Below are 14,118 nucleotides of genomic sequence, written 5' to 3'. Positions count from 1 at the left end.
TAGTATACGCTATAGGACTGTGGCTTGGTAGTATTTTTTAAAATCGGGTAAGGCTAGTCCCCCGTAGTGTCTGGGTAGGCAAAGCGTTTCGTGTTTAAGTCGTGAGCGCTCGCCTCTCCATACATATCGTAGAACTGCTGACTTCAGTTCGGCAAAGAATGAGGTTGGTATAGCGATCGGAATTGTCTGGAAGGGGTAGAGGAGACGTGGTAGGACGTTCATTTTCAGGACCGCTTTGCGTCCATGCCAGGAGATGTGCGGGTATGACCAATTTGCTAGGTCCATGATTAACGTCTTTAATAAGGGAGTGTAGTTGTGGTGGTATAAGTCTCTCGGGTCTGGAGTTATCCCTATTCCAAGGTATTTCATTTTATTACTGCACCATTTAAAAGGGAACATCGTCTCCAGTGCGCTATATTCCTCCTCTGGGATCGTTGAGTTCAACACCTCGCACTTGGATAGGTTACGTTTGAATCCCGAGATTAGGCCGAATGTTTTGAATTCTGCCAATAGGCATGGTAGCGTGGTTCTTGGGCTGCTGACGAAGAAGAGAACGTCATCCGCATATGCGGCCACCTTATGCGTCACTCCCTGCCAGGGGAATCCCTGCACATCCTGATTTTGGCGGATCGTTTGTAGCAGGGGTTCTAGAGTCATGGCGAAAATCAATGGGGATAGGGGACACCCTTGTCGCGTGCCATTAGATATCGGAAAGTCGGCTGTGAGTGCCTTGTTGACTCTAACTGCTGCTCGGGGGTTGCTATAGAGGGCTCTGATCCACGTGAGGAATTTTCTCTGTCCTCTAATTTGAATCCAATGTTCTACCCAAGAACAAGAATTTTCATCTTGACTAATTTCTTTTGAACACTAACTTGTTGTGTGGAACTGCATCAAACATCTTGGCAAAAGTAGATCAGATCCACTGCAACACCCTGATCTATACTCCTACTTACTTTTTCAGAGAATGCAATTAAGTTAGTTTTACATGACCTCTTTTCATAAAACCATGCTGATTTTTGCTGATAACAATGTTCTTCTCAATGAATTCCAGAATAATATCCTTTAATAACCTTTCAAATACTTTCCCAGCCACAGAAGTTGAGCTCACAGGTCTTTAATTTCTAGGCAAGGATTTTGACACATGTTTGAATATAGAAGCCAAATCTGCCTTCCTTTAGTCCTCCGGTACATTTCTTGAAAGAAAAGAATCTTGAAAGATTAAAAACAGAGGTTCACTTATTTCCACACTTAGTTCCTTAAGTACTCATGGGTGAATAATCAATAAGTATTTGTGGGTGAATACCTTCATGTTCTGGAGTTTTGTTTATATTAATTTTCTTTAGTTGCTGCAGCAACTTGACTTGCGTCATCCTATCACAATTTTTCTGCAAGTGAATGACAATTTATCAATGTGCATCTTGCCGGTGTCTCTTTGGTCAACCATAGGGTCATTGATAAATCTCTGATACCTGTGCTGTAAATTGGTTCAGATGCAGACATTTATGATTTCCTGATTGCTCCTGACCAAATGGTACAGAATAGGTTGGACTGACTGAATTCCTGACTGCATTTGGCTTTAGTGAATCTGTGAATTGCCAATGCAGTAGGAATTTTTTCATTTTCATCTGATTTTGGCCATTCGTTTGTCAATAGTTCAGTAATCCCAAATAATACAGGACACTTTAACTCTGCACTACAGTATAATTTATCTCTAATTTAATGCACTCCTCAAGCAGCATATTCTGCACTTACCAGAACAACTCACTGTAAGTGCATGCACACTTTCTGATTTTATCATTATTTCTCTATTTAATCTTTCATCTCCCAGTTTGGTCACCCTATCATGGACTCTGGTACCCTTCAGATACTCTACATGTTTTGTGATTTTCTGATATCCTTGACCTTCGGTAATGATTTTATTGTGATATGCTAGTACCTTAGACCTTGGCTAGTTTACTGACTTTTCTCATTTCTCTCTCTGCATTTCTCTACTGAAGATCTGTGTTTCAATCTACCATAAGGACTATGAGGACCAATAATAATACACCTGGATTTATTTTTCCTACCTTATGATTTTTCATCATGCAGAAATCGGTCCTATACTAGGTTAACTTCCTGACATGTTGCTGGGTTTTACACAAATTCAGTTCTGCCATGGTTTGATTAAGAAAATAGAAAGATCTTTTATTTATGAAATAATTGACTACATTCTTTAAAATACACCCTCTCCCCATGGAGACATCAAACAGTATATTCAGAATATAATTTAATTCCATTTTGCTAAATCTATCACATATTTGTGTTTCCCTGTGTAGCAAGCACTCTGTACACCAGCTGGGTACCTCCATCAAGCATCACTTCCTTGCTGGAACCGGGGAAAGCTCAGCACTTCTGCCCCAGTCCCCGTGACTTGACTTGAGTCCTCCTGGAACCTCTCCTTCCTGGAACAGGGCAGGGAACTATCTCCATCCCCCTCCCCCAGGAACTGGATGACACACAGTCCTGGGAGCTATAGTCCTTACAAGGACGTTCCCGGCTGGATCCTCCATGAATAGTGAATAGCCTTTTAGCATCCCAGTAACTGAACAATACTAAGTTCTGAGAGTTCAACTGACTGACTTCAAACTCGGCCATTTAAGCACATACCCCAGCAGGGTGTCTCCATACAACACAAAACAAGCCCCTCCCAGGCGCCTATGTTCCTGGGAGATAATTGAGTTAAGTACCGGTAAGTTAATTATCTTGCAGATACAGAAAGCCAAACATAAAACATAAAAGTACCCCAAAACAGAGTCAAAACATACAGGAACCCCACATATATGCTTTATCCCCAAACAACCCTGATTTGAGCACCCAAGCTGTCCATATAGCGCTTAGACCCATGCAGTGTATGGGAATCACTACCAGGACACGTGGTCCTATGCCCAAAATAGTTCCAGAGCGATTAGTGCTTTGACTGGTCAACTTTCGGCGGCTCCTGCAGACGAAATACGAGGTGCTCCTACTGGCTTTCAGGAAGCATTTGTTCCTCATAGCCTGGGGCACCTTCCCTCCAAAAAGCACTCTCCTGGCGGGTCAGCAAGTGGGTCAAAATACGCAAACAAGATGACCGGGAACCACAAAGTCCTCATGCCAAAAATAATTCCATAGCGGTTGCTGCTAAGTACCGCTGCAGACCTTTCATGGGTTTGTTTGTGCAAAACGCCTGGGAGCGAGCGTTCATTTTAGTTTGGGAGAGCGAAAGTGACGAACCAGGGAAAATCCCCTGGGGGAGGCCGGGCAGGTTAATTCCCGAACTGGGTCTCCAGTCCCAGATCAAAGTCAGTGGGCAGGAGGCCAGTTTCCACACTCCTCCAGGAGTTTGTGGCAAACGTTCATGGAAAGTAGCGTTTGTCACACCCTGTTTCAGGGTATGGGTAGCGGTGAGTGGTTTTATTGATCATGCATTAGCCGCACTCTTTTACTTATATGGGATAATGATGGCACAAAACAAAATGTGCTTGACCGATTTCTTTTTTTTTGTTGTAATATTTTATTAACACAAGGATTTTTATAGATAAAATAAAGTGGTGCTCACTATGCAAACTGTGTAAGGTAACATGTGTAATCATAACAAAAGAGAAAAAAAGTGGGAAAAAAAGTAATTGATGCCACTTTCCAGTTGGAGGGTAAGGAAAGATAGTCATAATACTTTTTTTTCAATCATGCATTTGGTTTCAAGCAATATTTTTCAAAATACATATCATTCACAGGTTGCCAAGATATGCAACGTCTTACAGAAATTCAGTAATGTAAAAATGTATTTATAAATCATTTATTCATTTACTGTTGAAATTTGATATAAAAAAGTAATAAAAAAAATAAATATAAAAATATTCTTCCTAGTACAATTTGTTTTAAATAAATCGATATTGCTGTGATAGTCTATACAAAAAAAGTATTAAGTGCACATTTTTATATTTTAGAGATACTGATCACAAAATCGTTTCATGTTTGAACTTGACACTCATAGGATTATGTGAATTAAAACCTAGATCTTGTTATACAGGAAATATGTATAATTATAAATATACGCAATACTCTAGAATACAATTTGTTCTTACAATAATTAGGTCACTCCACTGTATCTGAGAGGGTTTTGTTCATAGTAATGCATACTGAAGGCTTTGCTCTACATATCTAAAACAGACATGCTTCACAGTGTCTTTTTTAGTCTTTTTGTGCATATTTTATTTGTCCAGTCCTATGGCATTAAAGAAGATGCTTCAGCTTATATGGATGGGGATATCATGATAGGAGGCATCTTTCCAATTCACAATGAGGTTTCGAATTTACTAAACCGCACTAATTCTGATGACTATATTTGTACTGGGTGAGTACTTTTACATTTTTTCATATCTAGATTTTCCATGTGATGTCATTTTTTCATTAAGTGATGCCAGTAAAAATATAAAAAAAACAAATAAAAAAACAAAAAAACAGAAAACAGTTTTAATGATCATTTAAAAGGTGGGCGTTCTAGGTAAATAGATGCCAATTAAGTGTTAGTGTAAATTTACAGATTTGATCTATGTGGTGTTTGTCTATTCAAATGGTAAGTACTAATGGATACAATTAAACATTGACTATAGTAAATGATACTATAATGCTAAAATAACAAGAAAAAAATGACTATTGAAAAATATACTATTATACTAACATAACTAAAGTAAATTTAAAGTGCTAACAAAACAGAAATAAGTCAAAATATAAGTTGACATCTATGTGTGCATTTACTAAACAGAGACATGAACTGACAATCGAACTGCAAAATTCAGGTAAAATAGATAAGCTGTGACTATAGTTGTTATAGATTTTTCTAGATCAGCTATTTTTGCCTTAAATTTGTGATGCACATTTTGATTGGCTACAACCCAGACAATAATGAATAGATCAGCACATTATTGGAGGTTAGGATCCTAAAAAGAGCCTAAAAAGTATCCTGTGTAAGCACTTCTGTGTTGCTGTCACCCCAACCTCCTCATGCAGTAGGGGAATACTAAATACCGAATAGAAAACAAATTAGTTGCAATGCTTCATCAATGCAAATGCCCTTCAGAAAGTTATGTACATTCACTATGAAAATAGGAACCACCTCCCACCCAAACAAATGCCTCATCCACAGTGAAGAAGTTTGACATGAGTAAATTGGCGTCTCCGGTGCCATCTTGTCACTTGATTCTGGGAAGTATTGCAATGGCATGTGACGTCCTACATGAGGTGCGCCTCATCGGTTTCTAGGTAGGAGATGTAAATTCACAGTAAAAGTAAAACTAATAATGGGGTAAAGAGCTGGAACACACTAGCCATGCAAACTTAAACGGCGTAAAACTGTGAAACTTGTAGAATCAACAAAATGAATCTTGGCGCTGCTAGGCAACAAAGGTGTAAATAGTAAATGCAGCCTGGTGACACTATAATTATGCAAAACTGTGTGGTTATGCACAGTGGCATACTAAGGGTGGGGGCGGAGCGGGCGGTCCACCCCGGGTGCCACCAGGTAGGGGGTGCCATGACCCTGGTCTGGGGGCTGGAGGGGGCTGTGTGAGCTGTACGGCCGTACAGTGTCTGATGGGAGTTAGGGTGCTGGGCAGCAAGAACAGCTCACACATGCAAAGACCAGCTGAACTGGGAAAGTGGGTTCGGAGCTAAGCAAAATCGGGGGCGGAGCCAAACTGGCTTACCCGCTGCTGTTACTGCTGCACATGGAGGTGCAGCAAGAAGGAATCCCTCCTTCTCCAACTAACAGGCTCCAGGGAAGGACTTCAGTGAATCCACTCCTCCAGGCCACACTGTAAGTAAGAGTGTGTGTGTGACTGTGTGTGTAAAACTGTCTGCCTGTAACTGTGTGTAACTGTCTGCCTGTAACTGTGTGTATTTGTGTGTTAACTGCATGACTGTAACTGTGTGTGTGTCTGCATGCCTGTAACTGTGTGTGTGTAACTATCTGCCTGTAACTGTGTATCTGTGTGTGTGTGACTGCATGCCTGTAACTGTGTGTGTGTGTGACTGTCTGCCTGTGACTGTCTGTGACTGTGTGTGTGTGTTTGTGTTTTGTGAGTGATTGTATATGTGACTGTCTGCCTGTAACTGTGTGCATGACTGTCTGGTAGTGATGTCCAGAACAGTTCGCCGGGAACTGTTCGCCGGCGAACATAGCATGTTCGCGGTCGCGAACACGCGCGATGTTCGGTCCGCCCCCTATTCATCATGAAGGTGGGAGGGTCTGGGAGGGAGGGTCTGCTGCTGATTGGCTGGAATGTGTCTGCTGACTGTGAGGTACAGGGTCAAAGTTTACTCAATGATGACAAATAGGGGGCGGACCGAACATCGCGCGTGTCCGCGACCGCGAACACGCTATGTTCGCCAGCAAACGGTTCCCAGCGAACTGTTCGGGACATCATTACTGTCTGGCTATGACTGTGTGTGACTACCTGTAACTGACTGTGTGTGTAACTGTCTGCCTATAACTGTGTGTGTGACTGTCTGCCTGTTACTGTTTGATGTTGCCTGTAATCGTGTGTGTGACTATCTGTCTGTGACACTGGGCATGTGACTGTCTGCTGCTTCCTTTAACTGTGTGTGTGTAAACGTATATGTGACTTCTCTGCCTGTGACTGTGTGCATGACTGTCTGTGACTGTAGGTGTGACTGTCTGCATGTGACTGTGTGCGTGTGACTGTCTGCCTGTAACTGTGTGTGACTGTATGCCTGTAACTGTCTGCCTGTAAATGTGTGTGTGTGTGTGTGTGTGTGTGGCTGCAGGGATTTTGTAGAAGGGGGCAGGTTTTTTTTATTGGGACAGGAGTCTTCATAAGAGGGGCTGAGCAGGGGATTTGTGGAAGGGGGTTGCAGGGGTTTTGTAGACACGGGGGCAGTACAGGATTTGTAGAATGGGTGGGACATGGGTTTTGTAGGAGGGGGCGGGGCAAGACAAGGGGGCTGACAGCGGTTTTGCAAAGTTTAAGAAGGGAGCTGACAGCGGTTTTGAAAAGTTTAAGAAGGGGGCTGACAGTGGTTTTGCAAAGTTTCCAAATATGTTCAATACATAAAAAAAAAAGAAAACATTTAAAAAAATTTAGTGGTGTTTTTTTTTTCTTTTGGGGGATGGGGGGGGGGTCGTTAGGGGATGTGGGGGTGGCAAGCACAAGATCCACCCTGGGTGCCAAAAGCTCTAGGTACGCAGCTGGTTATGCACCAGATGGATCCTGGTGATAATAGTGTCAGGATTACAAGTTGATCCAGCACGTAGAATTGTATCACACAGGGGCGGACTGACAACTCACAGGGCCCTCGGGCAATAGGAGACCAAGGACCCCCTTCTGGTGCAAAGTTTTTTTCCCCTGTGTTTGCTGGTGACATCACAAGCAGCATCCCCCACATTTGTTTTCAGTCATACAAGTCCATACAAGTAGCCTGCAAACGTTTGTAGGCGACTTGTGGGGTTCAGTGTGTTGTGTACATTTTTTTGCCTTTTACCTATTGTACTGCACTGCAGAATATGCTTGTGCTATATAGATGGTTGTAATTATGGTGTGTGTGTGTGAGTGTGTAAGGAGGCTGTATGCAGTATTGCAATAGTAGGAATGCTGCTTGTGATAACTGTAGGGAGGCTTTGTGTAGGGAGGCTGCATGTTGTTTTCCATGTGTGGGGATGCTGCTTGTGGGATTGTGTGCATACAGTGAGGCTTCTGGTGATTTAAGTGAGACTGTTTGCAGTGCAGTATGTGAGTTGAGACAGCTGGTTGTGTTGCAGTGTGTGTGGTAGGGGCTGTAGTAGGCGTCTGGGGTTTACTAGGGCTGTAATGTGTGTTTGTATGGATAATAGATATTAAAGGGACTCTCCAGTGCCAAGAAAGCAAACCGATTTCCTGGCACTGCAGGTCCCCTCTCCCTCCCACCCTCCATCCCATGTTGCTGAAGGGGTTAAAACCCCTTCAGTGACTTACCTGTATCCAGCGTCGATGTCCCTCGGCTCCTGGTCAGGATCTGCCCACGCGGCCGGGGAGACCTAATGCGCATGCCGCGCACGCACATTAGACCTCCCCATAGGAAAGCATTGAATGCTTTCAAATGGGGATTTCAGCAACGCTGGAGGTCCTCACATAGCGTGAGGACGTCCAGCTATGTTATAGCACACTTTTCGTGTTCTATGAACACGGAAGTGTCCTCTAGTGGCTGAGGACTTAACCCTTCAAGGTAAATATTGCAGATTATGAAAACTGCAATAATTACACTTGCAGGGTTAAGGGTAGTGGGAGTTGGCAACCAGACCACTCCAATGGGCAGAAGTGGTCTGGGTGCCTGGAGTGTCCCTTTAAGGCTGTGTGTGTGGATAGTAGCTGCAGTGTGTGCGTGTGGGGATATGGGCTCTAGTAGGTGCAATGGGGCATAGGGACCGTAGTAGGTGCATGGGGAGATAGTGCCTGTAGAGAATGGAAGAGTGATAGGTGGTATAATGGGTGCAGGAAGGTATAGGGGCTGTAGTGGGTGCAGTGAGGGCTGTGATGGGTGTAGGGATGGATAGGTGTTGAGATGGGTAAACGGGGCATTAGGGCTGAGGTGGGTGATGGGGGAGATGGGTGCTGAGGTGGGCATGGGGCCCAGGTGGGACCTAAGGGAGATGGGTGCTGAGGTGGAGCGGGACATGGGGCTGAGGTGGGTGCTGAGGTGGAGGGTGGCATTGGAGATGAAGTGGGTGCTGGGGTAGATGGGGGGCATGGGAGATGAGATGAGGTGAGTGAAGCAGGAGATGGGTGCTGAAGTGGGTGGAGGGAGGCATGGGGCTAAAGGAGGTGGGTGCTGAGTTGGAGAGGGGCATGGGAGATGAAGTGGGTGCTGAGGTGGAGGGGGCATGGGAGATGAAGTGGGTGCTGAGGTGGGTGGAGGGGGGCATGGGAGATGAAGTGGGCACTGATGTGAGTTAAGGGGGAGATGGGTGCTGAGGTGGAGGCGGCATGGAAGATGAGGTGGGTACTGAGGTGGGTGGAGGGGGAATGGGGGCTGAGGTGGAGGGGGCATGGGAGATAAAGTGGGTGCTGAGGTGGGTGGAGGGGGCATGGGAGATGAAGTGGATGCTGAGGTGGGTGGAGGGGGCATGGGAGATGAAGTGGGTGCTAAGGTGGGTGGAGGGGGCATGGGGCTGAGGTGGAGTGGCATGAGATATGAAGTGGGTGCTGAGGTGGGTGGAGGGGGCATGGAAGATGAAGTGGGTGCTGAGGTGGGTGGAGGGGGCATGGAAGATGAAGTGGGTGCTGAGGTGGGTGGAGGGGGCATGGGAGATGAAGTGGGTGCTCAGGTGGGTGGAGGGGGCATGGGGCTGAGGTGGAGGGGGCATGGGAGATGAAGTGGGTGCTGAGGTTGGTGGAGGGGGTATGGGGCTGAGGTGGCATGGGAGATGAAGTGGGTGCTGAGGTGGGTGGAGGGGGCATGGGGCTGAGATGGAGGGGGCATTGGAGATGAAGTGGGTTCTGAGGTGGGTGGAGGGGGCATGGGGCTGAGGTGGAGGGGGCATGGGAGATGAAGTGGGTGCTGAGGTGGGTGGAGGGGGCATGGGGCTGAGGTGGAGGGGGCATGGGAGATGAGGTGGGTACTGAGGTGGGTGGAGGGGGCATGGGGCTGAGGTGGAGGGGGCATGGGAGATGAAGTGGGTTCTGAGGTGGGTGGAGGGGGCATGGGGCTGAGGTGGAGGGGGCATGGGAGATGAGGTGGGTACTGAGGTGGCTGGAGGGGGCATGGGAGATGAAGTGGGTGCTGAGGTGGGTGGAGGGGGCATGAAAGATGAAGTGGCTGCTGAGGTGGGTGGAGGGGGCATGGGAGATGAAGTGGGTGCTGAGGTGGGTGGAGGGGGCATGGGGCTGAAGGAGATGGGTGCTGAGGTGGAGATGGTTGATTTACATACCTGCTGACTCTGACAGGCTGCTCACTCAGTATATTCTGCAGGAGGAGAGGAGAGGAGGAGGCAGGAAGTGATGTCACTTCCCCTCTCCTGGGCTCCGCCTCCTCCCCTCACGGAGCTCCGCGCAGAGAGGATGGAGGAGACCTGGCAAGAGCAGGATTGCTGCCAGGTCTCAGTAGGTGAGGGGGAACACATATCATGTTAATTGTGCCTCTCTGGCTGGGGAGATCTCTGAACTCCCCAGCCAGAGAGAGTATGACTGTTAAGGCAGCCGGGCCCCTGACTGCCTCGGGCCCTCGGTCCATGACCGATCTGCCCGAGTGGTCAGTCCGCCCCTGGTATCACACCTAGGACTAAAAGGTAACATCTTACCGGGCATTAGAATGGCCAGACTAGAATAGTCAGAATACTTGCCGAGATCGGGGATACAGAAAAGAGACAAAACGATGAGGGAAAGCCAAAAGTCAGGGATGCCAGAATACTGGGAAGTCAAACAAAGCCAAAGTCAAATACCAGAAATAAATGCTCAGGAACACGCTCTCGGACAACCACTAGGGGAAACCACGACAGGGCAATGAGTAGAAGGAGTAGGTAAGCTTAAATACCCTTCTTGTGGATCCGATTGGCCGTAACCGACCTTTGACCCCAGAACATGCCTGTGCGTTCTTTACGTGACTTCACACACATGTCAACATTGTCCATACCGTGGGTGGACGTGGGCTTACAAATTGGTGTAGATCCACAACAGCCGGCGTCCATCACATATTGACCCATGGCCGCTGAACGGCACTACGGCACTTGTTGGCAAGGCAATTTTATTTAATGTTGCAAGGTGAGGATGAGCATGTTACAAATAGGAACTCCCACAAAACTAGGCACTAAGTGACACTAAGTGACTAAGTGAACATTAAGTATATGATATATATATATATATATATATATATATATATAAATATACATTTGTGCTCGGAATTTAATAGGTTATGGAATGTGTAAGAAGATGCAGTAGTAGGCCTGTAATAAAAGAGGGCCCACAAAGGTGAAATGTAATGTTTAGATTGTTGTAGGTGGGTGCGGTCAATCAGCTTGAACGGCAGAGGTGAGTAGGGTCTGGGAGTTTAAGTAGGGGCCATATCTCCTCCCACAAATTCAGGCCTAATGGCCTTTAACGAGTTTGCGCTAGATGCTAATGCTGCTGCTCCTGTACGGAAGGAGAAGGAAGCTGGGTTGCAGCCTAGCCTGGAGACTAATGATCTGCCCTGTGGAATGATCCGCATTGCAAAGTTAAGGGACCCCAATAATGACTGGAGTCCCTTTCTGGTGCACGTATCACTCCGCAGGAACAGACTGATTTCGTCCCTAATTTCTCTGGTGGTAGGCTGACTTGAAATTACTCTGTGTCCAAAACGATGCTTTGTGGAGGGCACGAGTGTTTTGCTTGGTGACAGGGGATCCCCTATTGTAGTGAAGAAGGCTGTGGTGCTGTAAATGTAAACCCTGTACTAGGTGCATGGGAGTCTGGTTCTACCAACAAAAAAATGGTCCAAATAGTGAATAACGGACGGTCACCTAACTATGTTTAGGAGCAGCCAGCAGAGCGTTTCTGCGAATATGTCAAACAGCTTAGGGCTGCTCCTACAACCAAAGGTGAGCCGGGGAAAAAAACAATACCTGTCCTGCCATTTAACACCGTGTAAGTGCCATAGTGAGGGGTGAATGGGTAAGAGGTTGAAGGCATTGGAAATGTCAGTTTTGCTTAGCCATGCCTTGCTGCCTGCTGTGATGATGGCTTGCATAGCGTTGTCGATTTTTGCATAATGTAATGAAAACTCCTCAGCGGGTATGAGAGAGTTAATGCGAGGGGTGTGCGAAGAATGAGGTGCTGAGAGGTCAATAATCAATCTTTTTTTATTAGAGTATTTGTGCACAGCCACCCTGATAGGGTTGGTATGCCAGGATGAAAAAGGGGATACTGTGAATGGGCCAATTATTAAACCTGCCTTAGTTTCTGTGGACAGGAGGTGGTCCACCGTGAGAGGATCATTAGATGCTGACAGCAGGTTTGAGCATTCGAGAGTGCCTGTGGGAATGGCAATGAGGCCCGTGTGAAAACCCTGTGAAAATCCCTTGACCAAAAATTCCACTAAATGCCTCGTTGTGTGGGAACATAGGTCATAGGCCACAACATCTATGTTGACCTCGGTCAGTCATTTTCTAGGGGAAAGTCTGGCTGGGCACATGGTCTTGGTATGCGCTCTGAAGCAAATGGAGCAGACGTGCAACAACCTGCATGCGCTGAAGCTCCATGACCCAGCGTCAAAATTATTGCACACCTGCGCCTTGCTTTGAAATGCAATAGGTCTGCCCAGCTTGTCCCTCTGCCTGCCTTCTTGCCTAGTGTGTGGGGTGAAGGAGTGGTGAGAAAAGGAAAGGTTGGCCTCGCAAGGGCACAAATTTGTGGAGTGGGACATAGAGCTACATGCGGCACAGGACAGGGGCCTCAATCCGGCAAAGTTTGGCAGAACAACTCCGTGTCCATCTAGCACCAGTCGATTCGGATATTAAATTGGGCCAGACGAGTTGCTGCCTTGGTTGATATGGACTTCTGATAGTTGTAGAAAGAGGACCCCCCATACTTAATTCCTAGGTCAACCACTTTATGCATGTAAAGAACAAGCTCCTCCCTTCTATGCGGATACACAGAACAAATGACGTCTCTATATATCCCGAAAGCGATAACGAATTGCGGGATAGATAGCTTCTTGTTAACACATGGGTCTCTAGTTTTTAAAACCAAATGGTGCTCAGATCACCTACATACAGTTCAATCGCCATGGAGCCAAAGTCTTTTCCATAGTCTTTTGTTACACAAATAGGTTCCATGGCATAGCTATCTGGGGTAGCACTACTCACATACTGAAAGTCCCGAACGCCCCAGCAGAAATACACAAATAAACCTTTCTGCAGGAGAAAATACTGCTATCAGCACAGGGGCCATAGTCACATGGCAGGAGGCTAGCCAGTAGTCCCCTCCAGGCACAAGTGGCGAATGGCACTTCGTCACAGTGTGAATTTCATCCAATGGTAGGTAATCGATGGGAATGGATTCTTGTGACATTCTGAAAAAGGAATAATTAATTAATTTGGTAGGGGGGTGGGAAGGAAGAACGAGACCTTCACAGAACTATCTTGCTGCCTAGTGCCAAGGCGAAGAACTTAACTATAGCCAGGTGAGGCCCTGCTAATGCCAAGTGGCGGTGAGAGACTCTACCTATTATTTGGACCCAGGGGAATTGTGGCCATGAAATGTGGTGGCAGGATGTTGGCCTCTCGATGACAATAAAAGATTCAAATACGTGTGGCCGTGACCTGGGAAGCCCTAGCTGTAGCCCTAAAGGAGGGTGAACGAGGCGGCTAACTATGATTTTGGCCATGGGGCGGAACCTCCATGGTGAGATGGGGAGTAGGCCTCGGGGGACTGGTGAACTTACTTTGGGTTGCTAACGCCTGCACCTATCCCTGTATGCCAGTTCACTAAACCTGTTGGGGCTTGTCTCCTAATGAGGTGACCGAACACATGTAGATACTAACCTTGCGTATTTCTCTTTCAGCTTATTGCGTGATACAATAGTTCATTGATGCCAATTGCCCTGGAAGAATATACTGGTCCGGCCAAGGTATCCTAGGGATAAGATAGATGCTAGTGGGCCCTGAGCATGCCGCTGGTATGCATGATGTACATAAAGATGGGCAAACGTATGGAAAGGTGTGTACAAAGTTACTGTAACGTGAGAACCCGTGTAAGATTAGGGACCTGCACATTGGTCCACACATAGAGACAAGCCCTGATTACCATTATTTGGGAATGTAATGAAGGAAGGCTGAGTGAGGCCTTGAGGAGAATCGTAAACGTAGTGAGTAAGATTAATAATACCTGGTGCTGACAGACAGGATACTAGGTTGACAGTTGGTGGTTGAAAGCGTAATAACTTGGAGAGTCTGCAGTATTGAAACAACAAGACAAGTGATGCACAGTTGTTATATGTCGATGCAGAATAGAATTGGTGGGGAAGGGGGGTTATGGGTGAGTCCGTAGTGATGGACTTGACCGTTGGTCTGTGCAGAAGTTTATAGAAACCCGCATGGGGGAGGGGGGTGTCCCTTGGAGGCTGAATGAGGCC

The 14,118-nt window shown here is 46.4% G+C and overlaps 1 protein-coding gene across 1 annotated transcript in view; it reads left to right on the top strand.

Annotated features, from left to right (window-relative positions):
- The window catches only part of LOC134586309 (G-protein coupled receptor family C group 6 member A-like), a 109,944-nt gene that overhangs the window by 75,264 nt on the left and 20,562 nt on the right, over positions 1-14,118 (top strand). The window contains exon 7 of the mRNA XM_063441789.1: positions 4,242-4,372. Coding sequence (XP_063297859.1) covers positions 4,242-4,372 — 131 coding nt within the window. The remainder of the gene's footprint in view (positions 1-4,241; positions 4,373-14,118) is intronic.

This window comes from Pelobates fuscus, chromosome 2 (assembly GCF_036172605.1).
Source record: "Pelobates fuscus isolate aPelFus1 chromosome 2, aPelFus1.pri, whole genome shotgun sequence".
In the NCBI taxonomy this organism is placed as follows: domain Eukaryota; kingdom Metazoa; phylum Chordata; class Amphibia; order Anura; family Pelobatidae; genus Pelobates; species Pelobates fuscus.
This window is presented reverse-complemented; position numbering and strand designations above follow the sequence as displayed.